At 39.5% G+C, this 20445-nt stretch overlaps 1 protein-coding gene across 50 annotated transcripts in view; it reads right to left on the minus strand.

Annotated features, from left to right (window-relative positions):
- Window positions 1–20445, minus strand: part of RIMS1 (regulating synaptic membrane exocytosis 1) — a 545565-nt gene that overhangs the window by 206142 nt on the left and 318978 nt on the right. For 13 of the 50 annotated variants that reach the window (XM_030886811.2, XM_030886808.2, XM_030886819.2 and 10 more), the window contains exon 1: window positions 10703–11019. In XM_030886811.2, coding sequence (XP_030742671.1) covers window positions 10703–10802 — 100 coding nt within the window. In that variant the 5' untranslated portion in view covers window positions 10803–11019. Of the gene's footprint in view, window positions 1–7034; window positions 7045–7346; window positions 7487–10702; window positions 11022–20445 lie in introns of those variants that run through there. The other 37 variants (XM_045294411.1, XM_045294395.1, XM_045294393.1 and 34 more) reach the window with 8 other exon arrangements.

The raw sequence follows: 20445 nt of genomic DNA on the forward strand, positions 1-20445 counted from the left end.
AACAAATGGGAAATAAAGAGTTAAGTGCGTTCAGATTAATAAGCAAATCATGGCCAAATGTTTCTAAAGATTCTTAATGAAAATTACTCTCTTATAAAGAATAGCAAGGCAAGGTGAAAAACTATTCGAAAGGGCTATGTAACTGACCAGGGTTGGGTGTCGGGCTGCTAATAGACGGGTCGGTGGTTCACACCCACCAGCTGCTCTAAGGAAGGACGATGAGGCGGCATGCTCCTGAAAAGATTTCATCTCAAAACCCTATGGAGCCGTGCTCCCTGACCTAGAGGGTCAAATAAGCAGGAATTTACTCGATGGCAGTGAGAACATAGATTGTGAAAATTTAAAATACACATGGTGAAAAAGTTGATGTCAGGTGCTGTTAGAACTCTTCAATACACTATTTAGCCATTAAATCTGTAAACTGAACTCTGAACTTTTCCACTGGGGAAAAAAACAGTGAATGTGATCATTAATCAGTATTAAAAATATTCATTAAATTTTCAATGCAAAATTTGTGGCCTATAAAAAATTTTCATAATTGAGATTAGGGTGATGTCATTCATAGTAAAAATCTTCATTTCTCCCAGTAAGAACAAGCACATTACTAATTAATCTGATAATTCTACCCATCTTAACACCAATATAAATTCATTTTACTGCACCTGCTTTTCAAATAAATCAACCCACAATGTAGTTAAAATATTGTATTCATCACAGAAAGACTGAACTAGACAAATGCATGACACCCCCAAACACCAAAGTATTATAGCAATTATAACAGTTCTAATATTAATAAAAATGTTTACCTTCATTTTTCTTAAATACATAGATGCAATTATTTTATATGTTCTGTAAGTAAAATAAAAGCTTACTCTCAGTCAGTAAATAACATTCTAAGTTTAACCTTTCTTTTTATTAATAAACGTTCAAGTAGTACTTCCATTTAGGTATGCAAGTTTTATTACTCATGGTGAAAATATGTTTGTGAAAATTTTGGATTAAGATAATTGTTCCAGTCACAATCTAATTGAGAGAGAACTTACTTTTTTGCAAAAATTAAACAATGTTATTGTAGCCTGGCTATTTGGCTTTTTCAAGGACCCTTGGCGTTGTAGTGGTTACACCTACAGCTTCGAATCTCATGGTCAGCAGTTAGAAACCCCCAGAAGCTCAGAGGGAGAAGGACGGGCTTTCTACTGTGAACAGTTGCAGTCTCAGAAACCCACAGAGGGTCGCGATGAGTCAGCATTACTCAATGGCAGTGAGTTTTGTTGTTCTTTTTAATTTGCATGTTCGTTTTTGAAGGGGATAAGAACATTGAAATAGCCTCTTGCTAGTCTTTACAGTTTCACTTATTACCCAATGGTTCTATAATCTACTTATTTTCTAAAGTGATGTTATAATAGTTTTGATAGCAAACACAATGCACACATACAGGCGTGAACACACACAGACAAACAAATAAGCACACACACACACCCCACTGGGACCTTACACAAACTTTGCTATTATTATCAGTGCATGACATTTCAGATCCAACATCTAGATGTATAGTTAGTGCATGCATTTAAAAACTGCATCCTTGATCCGGCTGAACGGGAGCATGTACATGGGTACAGATAAGAGATGGAAACACAGGGAATCCAGGACAGATAAACCCCTTAGGCCCAATAATGAGAGTAGTGATACCAGGAGGGGAAAGAGAAGGTGGGGTGAAACAGGATGAACTGATCACAATCCTCCCAGGGGGATGGACAACAGAAAAGTGGGTTAAGGGAGGCATTGGGCAGTGTAAGACATGGGGGGAAAATGATAAATTATCAAGGGTTCATGAGGGAGGGAAGATGGAGGAGGGGGAATATGAGCTGATGCCAAGGGCCCTTTGTAGAAAGAAAATGTTTTGAAAATGATGATGGCAACATATGTACAAATATGCTCCACACAATGGATGTATGTTTGGATTGTGATAAGTGCTATTGTATGAGTTCCCAATAAAATTATTTAAAAATGATTTTAAATTTGATTATAAACATTTTAAAATTTGATTTTAAAATTATTTAAAACTGCATCCTCTTGCAATTGTAGCTCGGCAAATTTTCCAGCTAGGGAAAATGTAGAGATAAAGAATAGTCATGAATTCAGAGACTTTAAAATGAGCTTAAAAATACAGTTTCAAATAAACCCCCCAAAGACATAGCCTGTTCATTGTAAACTGTGTGCATGCCACGAATACAACAAAAGGTCTTTCAGTAAGTACGGGGGCTCTTACTCTGTGCTGTGGGGCATAAATGGTTAAGCAATGAACCAAAGGAAAGCAGTCAAACCATCCTGGGGTACAACGGAAGAAGGCTTGGCACTCTGCTTCTGAAGGAGCTGAGATCCCTACATAGTAGTAGTTTTACTCTGAGAACCCTATGAAGTGTTTTTCCCCGGCACACTTGAGATCCACGAAATTGAAATGAATTCAGTGGCAACCGGTCTGGTTTGATTCTGTGTTCAATTTTTCATCACTTTGGTGTCTTCAATGAAGAGTTCTGTTAACAGAAGAATCTCACAGACTAAAGCACATGTTGCTCTACGAGCAAAGAGCCAATCTGGACCTAAGCTCACTTCGTGAGTGAGGCTATCACAGAATACTTGGCAAAAGAAGTCTATAACTAGGGAAAAATCCAGTCTGCCAAGCCGCTGTGAACAGAAACAGTGCCTAGCTCTCCGATCAGGTACAGGCTACCAAGGCCTATTCATTTAGAATGTATTCTCGGACACATTTAAATTTTCAGTCATTCCTAATGCTTTTACATCTACCAATGTATCTAGTCATAATTTATTCATCTTTTAAAGATTTAAACTTTGCTTGGATTTTTATTTTTACTATGATGTGAAATGATTGAGCCAATTAAAATATCATTTAGTAATTGTGGTTAGGCAAGAACATTTCAAAGAGAGTCTTTGCGACCCAAAATGCACTGCCATCCAGTCAATTCCAAATCCATGTGGCTCTAGATGGCTTCTGAGATTGTAAGGCTGCATGAGAGCAGAACTCATCTTTCTCCTGGAGAGCAGCTAGTGAGTTTGAACCTTTGACCTTGTGGTTAGCTGCACAGAGTATATATAATCCATTAAGCCACCAGCTCCCCCCCTCACTAACCACACAAAGTTAACCTTTTGTAGGTGGAAATGTTTTCTACCCCTTAATGACAGGTACTTTGTTGTTGGGACTTCTGATGTCAAAGTTTTAACTGACTTGTGTGAGCCCTTTAACATGACTTATAATTAGGGGTTCCAAATACTCTTTAAAAGTAGAGGTCAATTTTTTGGTGACTAGGTCTTTTCCTTTAATTCTTTGACGAGACGAGGCACTCTTTCTAAATTGAGAACAAATCATGAAAGAAGAGTCTGGATAAATAAACGACTCATACTAAAATATCACTATATTGTTTAAGTAGTTTCCTTTTAGCTCCCAGAATTGTCCTTGCTTATAGGTCCTCAGCTCTGAGCAATGTGCTTTCATTGAGATTCCTGCTTACCCAAGCTACCTATGAAATCAAGAAAACATTCTCAGAGAAAATGAGTATTATGAAGCTATTCAGAGGGCAATGGAATTAATTTCTAGAAGCACTTTCATGAGCTATCAGGATGCCTATTTAAAACAAACAAAAACCTTTTAATAAAGAATAGACAACAGAAGTACTATAGATAAGGACTATAGATTCTTTCCCACAATGAGGATATTAAACATTGTCAAAGATAGTCTGAAAGAAAAGTAACAGACGAAATGACTAAATACACCATTAAAAGCATAAGCATGAAATAAAAATATAAGTTGTAAGTGGAAAAACAAAACCTCTAATTTAGATATTGTCAGAAGTTAAGAACAAGGTTTAAGGGCTTAAAGTTCTCTAGAGAAAAATATACCACAAGGCTAACAGTTTCTTGTTAAAAAAAATTCAAAAGCTATGAATAACTCTAAAATATAGAATAGATGTTACAGTTTCGAAACATGCTACTTAGAACCTACTAGCCATTCCAATCAATAGGCTCCTATTCTTAAGTCAGCTTTGAAATTTGCTCAAGGTTTAAAGTTTATCAGAATAGGAACTTATCTTCCAGCTCATTAAAACACATAAAATCTTTTCAACAAAAGGTTCAAATTATTAGGCACTCAAAATCGTTGGTTACTTTTCTCTGCACAATTGATCAACTCATTCATTGTATGATTTTGTCAATGTGTGTCTTAAAGACAAGTGGCAGACTACTTGAACCAGGGCATCCAAAATCTAAACTCATTTAGTTAGCATCTAATTTAAAAGTCATGCTATTAATTACTAGAAATGCCTCTCTGGTCATTAATATTTTCATATCATAGAATAATTATTAACTCTGCCTGTATCGACTAATATACTTTTCCTTACTCTTCGTGGACAAAAATTTTAAAGATAAGAAAGTTGTTTTTTATTTATTTAAAAATGCCTCCAGCTTAAATTCTGAAAACCCAATTTGTGGAAGGCTACGAAGGACAGTGGGCATCCAAAATCCATCTGCAGAGTACCTACTCAGATTCAGCCTCTGACCACAGTGGAGGGGTGAGAGAAGAGCTATGCTCTCGGGCAGAGATTACTGTAAACTTGACTATAGGGGATAGGGCTATGGTAGAACATGACACCTGGTCAGTTGACCTCCCTCTTGACTCAACCTGAATTTGTTCTTGATTTAAATATTTCTCGCTTGTTCCACAACAGAATTTTACTCTCTGCTTATTTTAATATTGCTGAAGGTCTTCTCTTTGTTACTCTTTACTTTTCATCTTTATTCTACTATTATTTTCTTTCTTTTTTATTGTTTCTACTCAGTTTTCCAGTTTATTAAGCACGGGAGTGGATGCAGTTCTAGTGCATCTTCTCCCATCCCTGATAAATCATTGACTTAGTTATTGGTTTTATCAATAAAACTATTTTTTTAAGTGCCTCTATCCTAGGAGTCCTGGGGATAAAGTTGGTTACCCATTGGCCTGATAACCACAAAGTCAGTAGTTCAAAGCTACCAGGAGCTCCAGGAGAGAAAGAGGGGTTTTCCGGCTCCTGTAAAGATTTACAGCTCAGGGGCTACAGAGGCCATTTGACTCTGTCCACAGGCCGCTGAGAATCAGACCTGACTTGGTGACATTGAGAGAGAATGGACCTCTGGTTTACCTGAAGAAGAAAAGGAAATGATATATACTTGCTGCTCAACTGTGATTAGTTTTGTTCTTGCTTTACAAATAACTTCCTTCATTTCTGTAACGGAATTCTCCATAGGAATATTCATACACAACACTTCAAAATGAAAATATCTAATTTCTTCTGAAGAGCTTTCTGACCATGCACGATTATCACCATCTCATCAAACCAGAAAGAGGGAAGAGGCCTGACCTGAGTGGTTAACCTTCTTTAAGATGGTGGAGAATCATTTTTCCAATAAAATTATTGCCCTCAAAAATACATGCATGTAGACTATCTATCAAACAGACTGGTTCCTTGGAGCTAGATAGGGAAACCAATCGTGTGCTGCTTTTCTTTCACCTTTCGAGTGCACGTGTGTGGGAGCATGCGTTGTCATCGCCTCAGTACCCTCCTCTGAGACTGGTGGGTGACCCCACTGAGCAGGACCATGGACACACGATCCTGACCTGGATCTACTGTCAATTCCTGATACCCCACTCAGAGAAAGACATCATGCTCAGTGAAGTAGAGGAGCAGTGAAAAGAGGAAGGCTCTCCACGAGATGGGCTGACACGGGGGCTGCCTTCATGGGCTCCGGCACGGGAATGTGTATAAGGACGGCGTGGGACCCAGCAGTGTTTGGTTCTGTTGTGTATCGGGTCGCTGTGGGTCGGAACAGACTCGATGGCATCTAACAACACAACAACAGCAACTATAAGCAAAAGGCTCAGTTTACCACAGAATCCATTTTCCATTAAAAAAAAAAAGCATTTAAAAGTCTAGATTCATGAATGTTAATTAGTGCTTGACAGGTAGCAATCTGACTCATCCTCTGGCAAGTGGGAGGTGGCTGCTGCCTCTCCAGTGGCCTCTGGTCCTAGGGAGGCGAGGCAGAGCTCTTGAAAGTCATTTATGCAGGAAAGGAAGCAGGCACTTCCCCTAGTTGCCCTCAGCAGTACCAGGTACCCACTGCATCTGAGAGGGAGCAGGGAGTGCTTGTCCCTGGCAGGCTTTCAGAGAGCACCAACCTCCTCTGCATCCAGGGCCTTATCTGGCGGCAGCAACACATGTGCTGCCTCTTTCCCTTCCCAAGGAGAGCAAGCTAGCTACCCCGTGCCCCAGGGTACCCCAAACCTGCTCAATTCCTGTTGGCAAAAGAAAATTTACCACCAAACCAACAGATTTACCACTTTAATTTAAAAGAACCATAAGCTCCCTCCCTAAAAGCCTCCACTGCTAAAACATTACAAAAACAACAACAAAAAAGCGAGTCCCAAAATTCCCTTTTATTAAAAAGCTGTGTCCCTTTAAAATTTTAGTGACGTCTTTTTCTACACAGAAATTAATATCAGGACCTCTCCAGTACCAGAAAAATGTCAGGTTGTTCACTGTGAATAGCAGGCAAACGCATTCCCCAATTGGCGGAACAGAAACAAAATTAAGAAGGGAAGAGTTAGTTATTCATTTAGTCCAAGGTCACACACCGAAATCTTTGACAAACAGACTACATTTCCCCTTCTTTCCCCTTGTCTGGGCTCTCTGTTCCCAATTATCTGTACCCTTTCTCCTTTAGTTCACATTCAACGTTACACAGAAGCACAGATATTTCCACGGATGTGCTGTGGAATCTAGACTGCCAATGAGAAGAAACCAAACCTCGGCATCCTTTGTTTAAATGCTTCAAGGTAACAATCTCTATAAATGTACATCCCTCCATCCCTAATACGATTAACCTCCAAGCCTTCTAATGATGCTGAAATTAAGTATGCAGGGGAAAAAAATAACTGTCTTTGTTTAAAGGAAAATGCATACTTTGTGAATTGATTATATATCTACCTCTTTCATGCTGAGAGTTAAATCCAATACTGAAATGTAAATAACTTAAAGTGCACTTTAATTATATATTTGCAATCTAAAGACATTTTTTCATATAATGTACTAGACAGTCACGATTGCATTAAGAATGACAAAATTTGGGTTGTTTTTCTTTTCAATTTCCATGTTCAAGGCACAATATTCCTTATTCTCTACTGATAGTTAGAATCTAGATGAAACATTCTATTATCTTCCTCTTAGGTAACTAAAATACACATCCCTTTAATCTAACACTTATTCTTGAACTTACTAGTTTAGTTTAGTTTAGTTTACCTGTTCCTGAGTGCACCGTATGCAGCGGCAGAAACTGCAGAAAGCCAGCAAACATAACAGCAGCATCGGAGTGGTGAAGCAAATGCTGCCAGCACAAAATCACTCCATTCAGACTAGAAATGGAGCGCATATACAACACAATAAAAACCCCACCAAAATGCAAAAGAAATTTTTAAGAAAAAGTCCCTCTGGTTCTGGGATTAAAAAAAAAAAAAGAGCCAGCAATGCCCAACATTATACAACGGTGATACTACGCAAGGACATAAGTGCTGCTGTCATCAAAACCGATCTCTGCAGTGTACAGATTCGCACTGATGGCTGCACTAACTTATAGTGCTCCGTGCTAGACCAAAGGGGTTCCCGGTGTAGCAAACCTCACAGCGCTGGTAGGTTCACAATTAACCATGTCCTGGACAAGGCACAGAAGCTGCTACCTTCCCGCAAGCAGAGATGATGAAATGCTGTGGGCCATTAAAGCTAGCTCAGGCGAAATGACTCAGGCAGATGCTCTGGGGGCTGCTCCTCTTGCCATTCGCCCAGGGACATTTCATGGGCGGGGATGACAAATTTGAGGAGACCCTCGCCAACTTGTGGACCACACCAAACTCACCTGATAAGCTGTAGTCCCATCATCAGTCCCTGGCAATGATGCTGCCAAGCCCTGTGTAGATCCTCTGCAGTTTCCTTAACTGAGGAAGCTCACTCCGCCCAATGTCAACAGCTGGCACCAGGACGCTTTCACCAAGGGTGTGGGAAGGATTGTTGGGAACATGGGCAAAAACGCTTCTTCAAGCTGTTTGGGTACAATCAGCCTAGTGCTAATGGTGGCTCATCTCCAGGGGGCAAAAGGACAGCCCAAAATAGGATTTGCCAGGGTGTTGGGAGGGGGTGGACAGGGAGAGGAGATTTATATTTCCAATACTTTTAAAGATGCAGGTCTTTGATAATTATAGACACACATTTTGTAGCCCAACACAAATATCGCACTGAGCTATATCTCTTTCCTACAGGCTTACAGATATGGTATAAATACACTTCCGCACAAAAAATGGCTACATTTTCTGTGACAGAAGAGAAAGGTGACTAAATGGAGTGTTTGTTGTATGACAAATACCATCGTAAGTATTAAGTTACCTAATTCGTTTATTTCCCACAGGGATATCATAACATCAGTATTACTTAACCCATATGACATGACGCTCAGCTGCAGGGAGAAAGAGCAGCAGAGGTAGGATGTGCACTTGGTTCCTGTTGGACCTGAAAGCCTAAGTTTTTCTCTACACCATGGCACTGTAAGCTTTTTGGTGGATTGCTACAAAGTTCTGCACTTGTTTATTACAGTGCTAGTGACTTCCTGAAGGATCTCTGGTGGTACAGTGATTATGCATTGGGCTGTGATTCGAAAGGTCAGCAGTTTTGAAGCCACTGGCTGCTCCGCTAGAGAAAGAGAGGGCTTTTTACTCCCATAAAGAGTTACAGCCTGAGTCACAGTCTGGGGAATTCACAGGGGCCAGTGTTACCCTGTCCTATCAGGTCGCTCTGAGCTGGCGTCACCTCAGCGGCAGTGCATTTGGTTTTGTGCAGTGATTTCTTGAGAACCCTGTTGATAAAGTGGTTCTAAGCTGGGTTGCTCGTCTCAAAATCACCAGCACTCCACAGAAGAAACACTAAGCTTTCTATTCTATAAAGAGTTACAATTTGTTGAAATTAAAAAATAAAATATAAAGAGGGAAAAAAAAGAGTGAGTCTCAGAAACCAACTGAGGCAGTTCTACCCTGTTATATAAAGGTCACTAGGGGTCAAAATCAACGCAGTGGCAGAAAAGGTACAGGGTGGACGTAGGAGATTTTCCACATTGGAAGCTAGTGAGTATTTTGTGGTGAAGCTAGTCGGGATGAGTTCAAACTTACTAACCTTCTACTTCTTTAAGTGGGATTTGTAGCTGAGTTGGAACTGGTACATACGGTTCTCATTTAGCTTTACTTTGGTGCACTAAGGACTCCTGGTGTCAACGTGGGTTATGAGCTTGGTTGCTAACCTCAAGGTCAGCAGCTCAAAACCACCAAGTACTCCTCAAGAGAAAGAGGACGCTTTCTTCTCTGTAAAGAGTTGCAGCCTCAGAAAACCAAAGGGGCAGTGTACTCATCCTCTAGGGTCACCTCTGTGAGTTGAAATCAACTCAACAGCAACAAGTTGTTGTTTTCGTTTCTGCTTTCTGGAGGTGCAGGGGGGTGTGGGGGGCTCTCTATTCCCATAATCAGTTACAGTCTCAGAAACTCCAGGAGCAGTTCTGTCCTATCCTACACAGTCACTAGGGGTTGGTATTGACCCAATGGCAGTGAGTGAGTGAGTGAGTGAGTGCAGAGAATTCTTGACAAACTAAAAAAACTCTCAGAAATGGCATGCCCGGTTTCCAAAGTCACAAAATGAAATAGACAATCAATATCACAAGAATAAGATCACTAATGGTGATCTTATTCTAAAATTTCCTTTCTTTCATTACTGAACGAAATGAAATAATCCAAGATCCCATGCGTGTTAATAGCTGTCCACAGCCAAGTACAAAAAAAATCCTCCTATTTTCACTTTGTTCTTTCAGAAATGTTTCCTAGCAACATATACTTATTTAAAATATTTCTACCACCCTCTCCATTTTGAGCCACTGGTACCTGTTTGCTGGACTGTATGCTTTACAGTCCTCACACTGCACTATGACCCACAGCCAACTCATTTCCCTTGGGAAAAAACACATAAAACCGATCTTCAATTGCAATTCTGAGCCTGCTTCAAATGTCCCATTGGGCCTGTGGTGCTAGGGTCGAGGTCAGGGCTGACATTTGTAGAAAGGTTCCAGCTCTTTCATGAGGAGCCAAAAGCTATTATTTTGACAAAAAACAGAAACACCCTATTTTAAGATTGATTTTCCACTAATGATGACTAATTCATCATGCATTTCTCATTCTATGAGATAATAAAAGCCTGGGAAACATTTACTACGAAACAAAATTCATGCACAATTAAGCAACTTCTTTTATTTTTTACTGATTTTCACAGAACATTAACTTTCTAATCTTTAAATCTATCTCAACTTAGCTTTTACCAAAAAACCCCAAACAAACATAAAGTTAATTATTTACAAGTTTTGAAGCCATAGTAGAAACTCCATAATTTCCATTTAATAAAACAGATGAAGTTGGTAAGAAATTTGGCACTGATATGGAAAAGAAAAAAATTCACTTCATTCCTGATATGCAAAGAAGGGAATATTTGGACTGCAAAATTAGAGACACATTTTTGCCCAACTGGGATGAAAATGAAGTGGGATTAGTATCTCCCAAACATTATCTGTTGCTTACCAGGACCTGCTCGTCGAGACTTGATTACTCCCTCTTCAGAATCAATAAACCTCCTTTCTTCCCACCCGTCTGAAGAGGCCGGTATCCCAGGTGCACACATGACACCAATTTTGCAACAACAACAACAACAAAATCCAGCCGGGGAACTTTTAGACTTGCTTCTTAAACCGCTCTCCACTGCTCAAGCTCTTATCTAGTAAGAGTGTGAAGTGCCTCTTCCATCATCCTGCTGATATCACTGAACAACAGCAACAGAACGGGGTCAGGAGCCACGGAACAGAGACGGCAAGCCAACACTGGTGTAGCATAGGAGAGTCTCTTTGCATGCTTGCCTCAGGTCATTGCAAGCACTGTACAGAGCACAGCTCAGATAAAATACCATGCACAGCCCTGGTCGTCCTGGTGGTGTGGAGAATGGTAACATTTACTGAGGAGAAGCATATTGGCATCTCGGTTGGGTTTTAAGCAGATCCACAGGGTTCAGGAAATAAGATTCTCTGCCAGATGACACTGTGCTCCCAGCCATTCCTTCTGTTGACTTGTCCCTCAAATTGCTCTAACCAGTGTCCTTTTGCCTGCTGTGAGCTTATTTGTGGAGAGGGCTAAATAAAGGATATTTGCGACAACAAACTGGCCATTAACCCATAAGATGATTTCTTAAAACATACTTCTGTTTTGGTTCAGTGCAATTAAAATCAATTAAATGTTTTTTTCTTAAGTAGTTGAAATTAGGCTTTGAATGGATTTCCTATTCTTTACATAAAATTTTATACCATTTTTTAAAGGTTACCTAATACTTACATTAACATTATTTTCGCCTATTATGTAAACATCTTAACAGACCATCTCTTCTTAGGCCCATATAATTCTAACTTAAGTATATTATTATGCAGGTAAGAATTACTTTACTGGATCTTAATCAGAAAGTGTTATAAATAATGCCTGTAGCACAATCATTTTCAGTTACATGCATTTTGTATGTTCTCAAGTGTAGTCAGGAAGGAGCACTGGACTGCCAAAGAAAGATGAGCAGCTCGGGCTGACAAGTGAAAGAAGAGGCTGTCTGCTCCTATAAAGATTTACACTGTCTAGGGTCTCCATGAGTTGAAACTGTCTGGAGAGCAATAGGCTTTAAAGTATATTACTGGGTCTTCCAAAGGAATTTGAGAAGTAAATAGGATGGGCAACATTAACAAGAGAATCAACTATAGATAGAAACAGGTATGAAGTACACACCAAGACTAATTTGTTCTGGGAACAAAATTCCTAATTAGCCATTCTACAGCTTCCAGTTCACAGAACTTTTATTTTCAATTGGAGTTTTAGTGGTAATGCAGTAACAAAAAGGATAGATATAACCTATTATAATTAAATATCAAAACTTAGAAGCAAAACCTTTTAATGTAATGTCCTCTGTTGCTCATGAACACATCTTAAAGAATAAGCAAGATCGGCTTCCACATAGGCAATTACACCAAGTACTTTTAAATAATGAGAATGTCTAGATTATACACATTTGATGGAATATACGAGGGTCCATGGAAAAAATGAATGAACGGTAATGGAATTATTCCACAAATTTTTGAAGCCCCTTTGTATATCCAGCATCTGATGATCTCTGAGGCTCACACTGAAGACCATGCAGGTAGAAATAATATATTGCTATTGTACTGATGAGCTTTATCTGCTTTGTGGATTTTGACATATTGATTAATGCACTGGAATTTATCAATCTACTTAGTAGAACATACTAAGAATAGATGTGGGTAAAACATATACACTTCTAATCTGTACACACGTAAACCCACATCCTCTTTGTACAACCAAGAATCTTAATCTATATAATTGGTACCAGAATACAATATTCGTGAAAAGTCTTGACATAAACACAAAATCAGGTTCAAGGTACTTCCTTGGAGTCATTTTCAGGAAGACCAAAACCAGGTGGATCTTTTCTTGGAGATTTACCTATAGGTTTTAAAAGTAGAAGTTCTACAGTGGCTTTTATTGTTATTCTTTGCAAATGCCACTCATTCCTGCATTTGTAAACTAATCCAACAAAAATTCTGAACATTAACTACATTAAACAGAGTAAAGAGAAGCCCCTTCCTGATGTAGATGGGATTATTCCTTCTACATCGTAGAAAAGGAAACCAAGGTTTAGATGACAAAATCTAAGAGACATCTACGCAGCAAAGGTCCCTGATCCAATGAATTTAGTCCCTGATCCAATGAATTTAGGTAAATCTGCACACTTTATTATTTTCTACAGGAGTCACCATGCACATTAACATTAAAGGTGGTGAGAAATTCTTCAATAAGGAAATCTCTATCCCAAGTTACTATTAGCTAAATTATAGCTATTACCTTTGAACACAGATACTTATTTTCTGGCAGCACATTATTAAAGCGACTATTCTTTGACAGGAATATTAATTGGAAAGTGGTGCATTGTTAATATTGTTGATTCTGCTTTATTGCTTTGTCCAAAGGAACAAGAGGAAAATCCTGGATTCCATTTTTTGGATTCAGTGTAGACATTCGGGACCCTGGCATTCCTTTGGCTAGTTCCTGTTCTAACGGGCCCTGGGCCATGTCCTGCTCTGTGACTGGCACAGCCGTGATTCTGCTGCCACAAAGCACTAGCTTAGTCATCTCTTTTCCGGCCACACAGGTATGACTTCTCTGCTAGTCTTCCACTTATTCAATTCTATATAATTGCACATGAAACCGCCAACAAAGCAAACAAATCCATGTCCAAATATTATATTAAAAAGCAAAACAAAATTCACCACCATCCAGTCAATTCTGACTCATGGGGCCCCTATAGGACAGGGTAGAACTATCCCTGTGAGTTTCCCAGACTGTAACTCTTCATGGGAGTAGAAAGCCTCTTTTTACCGCTGTGGAACCACTGGTGGTTTGGAACTTCTGACATTGCAGGTAGCAGCCCAACACATTATTGGCTATGTCCCTGAGATAGTTTATTGTGCCAGCCTGGCTGATAAACACAAGTGGGATTAACTGAAGGGCAGAGAGATAAATGGCTTGGTGAGCCTCATCTTATCTTTCTCTCGCTCTGTGATCATCGGACCAGTGTGTGGCTGCCTTGCTTGTTCTGTGCCTCAATTTAAGGGCTACACTACCTGTGGGATGCCTAGCCTGTGGACTGTGTCGCTGTAAGTTGAGGTCCCTTTAAGACATCTCTGGAGCTGGGGACTGGCTGTTGGTGACCTGCCTTGTGATTGGCTGCTGTGCTGACATATCCTAGCTCTCTCTACAAATAGAGGAAGATCTAGCAGCAGACTAGACTTGAAGGACTGCTAGTCTCTCAACTTTCTCTCACAGACGTGAGTTGCACTGAGCCATTTGTAGTGCTTTATAATTTAACTGATTATTTCTTGTATTATATATTTATCTGTATATGATTTAACAGTTCATTTCTTGTTATATATCTTCTAAATATCTTTATAAATAAATATATTAAATTATCAGCAATTTGGTTTTCTCTCTCTAGAGAACCCTGTCTAACACAGTCCCCTTGACCAAGAATCCTGATCCCTGTGGCACAGAGGGTTACTCAATGAGCTGCTAACGTCAAGGTCCGCAGTTTGAAATCACTAGTTCTCTCTGAGAGAGATGAAGCTTTCTACTCTAGTAAAGTTTACTGCCTGAAAAACTCACGGGGCAGTTCTAATTTGTCCTCTGGGATAGATATGAATTGGAATAGACTATATAGCAGTGAGTTTTTGGAAACCCAGAATAAATTATTATTGAAATGCGATAAAGATGCTTGTTGGGATAATAATACCTTTAAAGATGGCAAGGCTAGTTCTAAAGATATGAAAATGAATGAAATATTAGGATTTAGGAAATTGATGTAGTTCATTGTCCCACCTCCCCACATGATTGAGAGATTTTTTCATCATGTGCCACTTACTGAATCATCAGGCTCCAACCTACTTCATGTGCTTTTCCCACTGGGTGCTTTGACTACTGAATATGAATCTGGCTACAAAAGGTTGACCCTAGGAAATAATTAAAAGGCAAAAAAATCTAACCATCCCCAAGCTTAGATGATTTTTGATCTTATCAAGAGGTTCTCAATCCCAAATCACTCTGGAATTGAAATGAGTTTTTTGCTGAATTATTTTCAAGTTGCACTAATTACTCCATAGACATATGAGGGGATATGAATTCACCTAATTTAAGCCATAGATCTTTATCTTGCTTGGAACCACAATCAATACTCATAGAAGCAGCAACCAGCAGATCAAGAGACGTATTGCATTGGGTTAACCTGCTGCATAAGACCTCTCTGGAGTACTAAAGAGCAAGAGTATTACTTTAAGGACTAAGGTGCACCTGATGCAAGCCAGGGTATTTTTCAAGTGCCTAACACCCATGTGATAGTTGGACATTGAATAAGGAAGACCAAAGAAAAATCAATGTGTTTGAATTATGGTAGTGATAAAGAAAATGGAAAGTACTATGGACTTCCAAAAAAACAATCAGTCTCTGAAGATGTGCATCCAGAATGCTCCTTAGCGGCAAGTATGGGGAGACTTGGTCCCACATACTTTGGACATGTTGTCAGGAGAGACACATGCCCTGGAGAAGGACGGCAAGCTTGCTAAAGTAGAAGGGCAGTGAAAAAGAGAAATCTTTTCATCAAGATGCACTGACACAGTGGTTCCATTGATGGGCTCAAATGTAAAAACAATTGTGAGGATGGCACAAGGCATGTTTCACTGAGTTGGAATTAAATTGATGGTAACTAACAATAATCAGCAGCAGCTAGCCTGAGACAGAGGAAGTACATGCTGGCTTTATTTAAAGTATTGTGCTGTAATAAATATTTAGGTTGTTGTATTTCACATAGTGTCTTTTATTCAACAATATAGTTGGCATGTAAATTACATGAACTTGGAATTTTTCCCAAGTGTCACTTCATCTTTATTAGGAGCTGAATAGCAGGGAGTATTAATTTGTTATCTTGAAAGGGGGCCTGAGAAATAAGTTACTATACAATATATAAGGAACCCTGATGGTATAGTGGGTTATGTGTTTGATGCTAACCACAGTTCTTTGAGCCCACAAGTTGCTCTGCAAAATAAAGATGAGACTTTATGTTTTCACAAAGATTCTCAGTCTCAGAAACCCATAGGAGAACTTCCTTTCCATCCTACAGGGTTGCTATGAGTCCTAATCAACTGAGGGTAGTGAATTTGTTAGAGTAAATAGCTATTTCAATGTTCTGAAACCCAAAGTGGATCTATCAGAGTTTAATATCCCTTATTAAAAAATGTTCCACCAACACCCTGTGGTCAGAAGAACATGCATTGAACACACATAGGAGACCACCACACAGAGCGATTCCACCAGAGTTCAACACATCAAACACAGCTCACAAGATATTAACTAAATGTTGAAGACAGCAAGAATGAAGCCCACACACACACACACACACACACAACACAATGATAAGGGAGGCAAGTAAATACCCAACACAAATGGTACCAGATAACATCGCAGAGTCCACAGATGGACATAATAAGTCTGAATGTCAGTGGGCTGAACTCACCCATTAAAAGACAGAGACTAGCAGACTGGCTTAGAAAACATAACCTATCAATCTGTTGTCTACAAGACACACATCTCAAGCTTGGAGGCAAAATTAGTCTCAGAATTAAAGACTGGCAAAAAATATACCAAGCAAATGGCAATTCAAAGCAAGCGGGGTTTGCAGTACTGATTTCTGACAAAACTGATCTCAAGGTGCAACCCCTAACAAGAGATAAGGAGGGGCACTATATAACGCTCAAGGGAACAGTAGACCAAGAACAAGTGAGCATAATAAATATATACGCACCAAACGAGAGACATGTGAAATTCATCAATCAAACTCTCAAAGAACACAGGCTCAACACTCATAGTAGGTGACTTTAATACACTGCTCTCCGAGAAAGATAGATCACAAGAAAAGCTCAACAAGGAAGCCTCAGAACTAAATTCTTCAATTAGGCAACTTGACCTAATACACATTTTTAGAGATCTTCGCCCAATGCACAAAAACTCACACCCTTTCAACTTCACATGGCACACACTTGAAGATAGATGACAAGCTAGAGCACAAGTCAAGCCTGAGTACATTCAAGCACATAGAGATCACTCAACTTCCCTCTCGAACCACTATGCAATAAGGCAGGAAATCAACAAGAGGACAGTTAAGAAAACAAGGACAAATAATTGGAGGATGAATAACTCCCTACTTCAAAAAGAATGGGTACTGGTCCAGATCAGAGATGAAATTAGGAAACTTTTAGAAATCAATGGGAAGGAGAAACAGCTTACCAAAACCTTTGGTACACAATAAAAGCAGTTATCAGAGCAAGCTTGTTAGCAATAAATATACACATTAAGAAGGAAGAAAGACATGATTAACACTTTGCCACAAAGCCTCCAGCAATTAAAGCAGAGTCATCAGACTAATCCTACTAATAGCAAGAAAAAAGAAATAATAAAAATCAAGGCAGAGATAAATGAATGGGAAAACAAAAAACAATAATGCAAAAAAATCAGCAACAGAATTGATAGAACACTGACAAACCTAATCAAAAACAGGAAGGAACAAACATCAATAGCCAGGATGAGGAATGAAATGGTGGAAATTACAACGGACCCTAATGAAATTAAGAGGTTACTTACACAGTACTACAAAGGCCTGTACTCCAATGAATTTAACAACTTGGATGACATGGACAAATACCTGGGGGGGAAAATCTCTCCCTAGATTACTCAAGATGGACATAAAGAACCTCAACAGACTCATAACAATATAAGAAATAGATAGGGTTATCAATGGGCTACCAACTAAAAAATCCCCAGGGCCAGATGGCTTCACAGGAGAATTTTACCAACCATTCAGGTAAAGACTGACACCAATCCTACACAAACACTTCCAGAGCATTTACAGGGATGTCAAACTCCCAGACTCTTTCCATGAAGCTAGTATACCACTGATACCTAAAGTGGGCAAGGATCCCACAAGAATTGAAAACTACAGACTGATATCTCTAATGAACACTGATGCAAAAATCCTTAACAATATATTGGCCAAGAGTATACAAAAATATATAAAACTAATAATTCATCATGACCAAGTGGGAGATTCATTCCAGGGATGCAGGAATGGTTCAATATCTGAAAGTCCATCAACATTATTCACTACATTGACAGGAGGAAGGAAAAGAACCAAAAGATAATATAGATGGACACAGAAAAATCATTCGACATGCAACACCCATTGCTGTTTGACACTCAAGAAGATAGTAATAGAAGAAAAATTCCTCAATATAATAAAAAGCCATATATGAAAAACCAACATTCAATGTAGTAGTGAATGAAGAAAAGACGAAAACAAACCCACTGAAAAGGGGACCGGCAAGGATGCCCTTTGTCCCGGACCTCGTTTATTCACATTGTACTGGAAGTCCTAGCAAACAACATAAGGCAAAGGAAAGATATCAAAGAATTCATCTGGGGACGGAAGAGGTAAAACTATCATTATTCACAGATGATATGGTTTTATATATGGAAAACCCCAAAAGCTCCACAAGAGGAGTGCTGGAAGTGATAGAGGAATATGGCAGATTGGTAGGATATAAGATCAACAAACAGAAGTCTACTGGATTGCTATATACACTGGACAAGACCAGGGAAGAGGAGATCAAAAAGGTGTACCCTTCATAATAGCAAAGCACAAATTTAAGTATCTAGGGATATACCTAACATTAAAAAAAAAAAAAGCTAAAAGTTTATATGAGGAAAACTACAAAACACTATTACAAGAAACCAAAAATGACCTCCAAAAATGGAAGACTATCCCATGTTTGCACATTGGAAGACCCAATCTAGGAATAATGTCAGTCCTACCCAAGGCACTATATAAATGTAATGCTATCCTGATACAAATACCAACATCTTTTTTCAAACAATTGGAAAAACTTACTACCAACTTCATATAGAGAGGGAAGAAGTCCAGAATTAGCAAAGAATTCCTCAAGAAGAAGGGCAAAGAAGGAAGGCTTGCTCTGCCTGACTTTAACACTTACTAAACAGCCACAGTGGTCAAAACAGTGTGGTATTGGTATAAGTACAGCTAGCGGGATCAATGGAAAAGAAGAGAAAATACAGAAATGAAAACATCAGCATACAGATAACTGATCTTCGATAAGGTCCCCAAAAACATCCACTGAGAATCAGACACCTCTTTAATAAATGGTGCTGGGAAAAATGAATATCTACCTGTAGAAAACTGAAGCAAGACCCTCACCTCACTGCATGCACAAGAATAAAGGCGAGGTGGATCATAGACTTTGAAGCAAAACCCCAAATTATTAGGGCCATAGCGAGGGAATTGGTACAAACCTAGGAACTCTGGTGCAGGGAATGCACAGACTTTTGGAAATAGGCAAGGACAGAAACACAGAGGAGGCACAAAATGACAAGTGGGAGATACTGAGGATAACACACCTGTGCACATCGAAAGGCTTTGCCAAGAGAGCCCACAGACTGGGAAAACATCTTTAGCAATGACGTATCAGACAAAGGGCTTACTACTAAAATACACAATACTCTGCTAGCCTACAACAAGACAAATATAAAAAGCCCACTGAGCAAGTGAGCACAAGACCTGAACAGAAGTTTTCAAGGGTGGAAATCCAAATGGCCAATAAACACATAAGAAAATGTTCCGCATCATTAGCCATACGGGAAATGCAAATTTAAAAAAAACTATGAGACACCACTAACACCCTCAAAGGTAAGCCAATTCAAAAAATCAGAAAGCAACAAGTGTTGAAGAGGGTGTGGCAGGATAGGAACTCTCATCCACTGCTGTAGTCCTATAGTTATGTACAGCCATTGTGGAAATAGATCTGGTGATACCTAAAACAAATGGAAATTGAGCTACCATAGGATCCAGCAACCCCCATACTGGGCACATACCTAGAAGATGTAAGAAACAGATCAAAACCAGACATCTGCGCCCCGATGTTCATCACGGCACAGCTCACAATCGTGAAGACGTGAAAACCATCAAAATTTCTATCAACTGACCAATGGATTACAAAACTCTGGTATATACACACAACGGAGTACTATGCTGCCCCCAAAAGCAGTGACAAACACATGAAGCACACTGTCTCATGGGAAGAGTTGGAGGAAATGATACTAAGCGAGGTTAGCCAAGAACAAAGGGACGAGTACAACATGAGTCCAATGAAGTCAGGTAAAACAGTGCATGGGGCATAGAGGATAAGCTACTTAATACATAAATCCTGGTTTGAGGTCCAGGCACTTTGGCAGGGGTCGGACCCAACTCAGGGATGAATATGGCACCCAACTACAAAGGAAGGGAAACGAGAGGGGGAACGGGGAAAAAAGGAAAAGCTAAGACAAAACAAAACAAGGGTGCTGAAGAACAGGGCATTAATATACCCATGGGGTGGGTATTGTTTATGTCTCCACAGGAAAGGGAGAGAGGGACCAGATCCCACCCCAGAGTGCCAAGCCTTGAGGGCAATACACTGGCATGGAGCAGCCAACTAAAAGGATGACAGGGCCGGGTCCAAGCCAAGCTATGTTAACCCCTCCCCAGAAGAAGGCAATACAGAGGACAGCATTTAAGATCTAACCCAGGGAGAGAGGCGGGTCTGTCCAGACCACATGGGAGCGAACTA

This window comes from Echinops telfairi, unplaced genomic scaffold (genome assembly GCF_000313985.2).
Source record: "Echinops telfairi isolate 266 unplaced genomic scaffold, ASM31398v2 ScPeMD7_3533;HRSCAF=4204_0, whole genome shotgun sequence".
Classification (NCBI taxonomy): domain Eukaryota; kingdom Metazoa; phylum Chordata; class Mammalia; order Afrosoricida; family Tenrecidae; genus Echinops; species Echinops telfairi.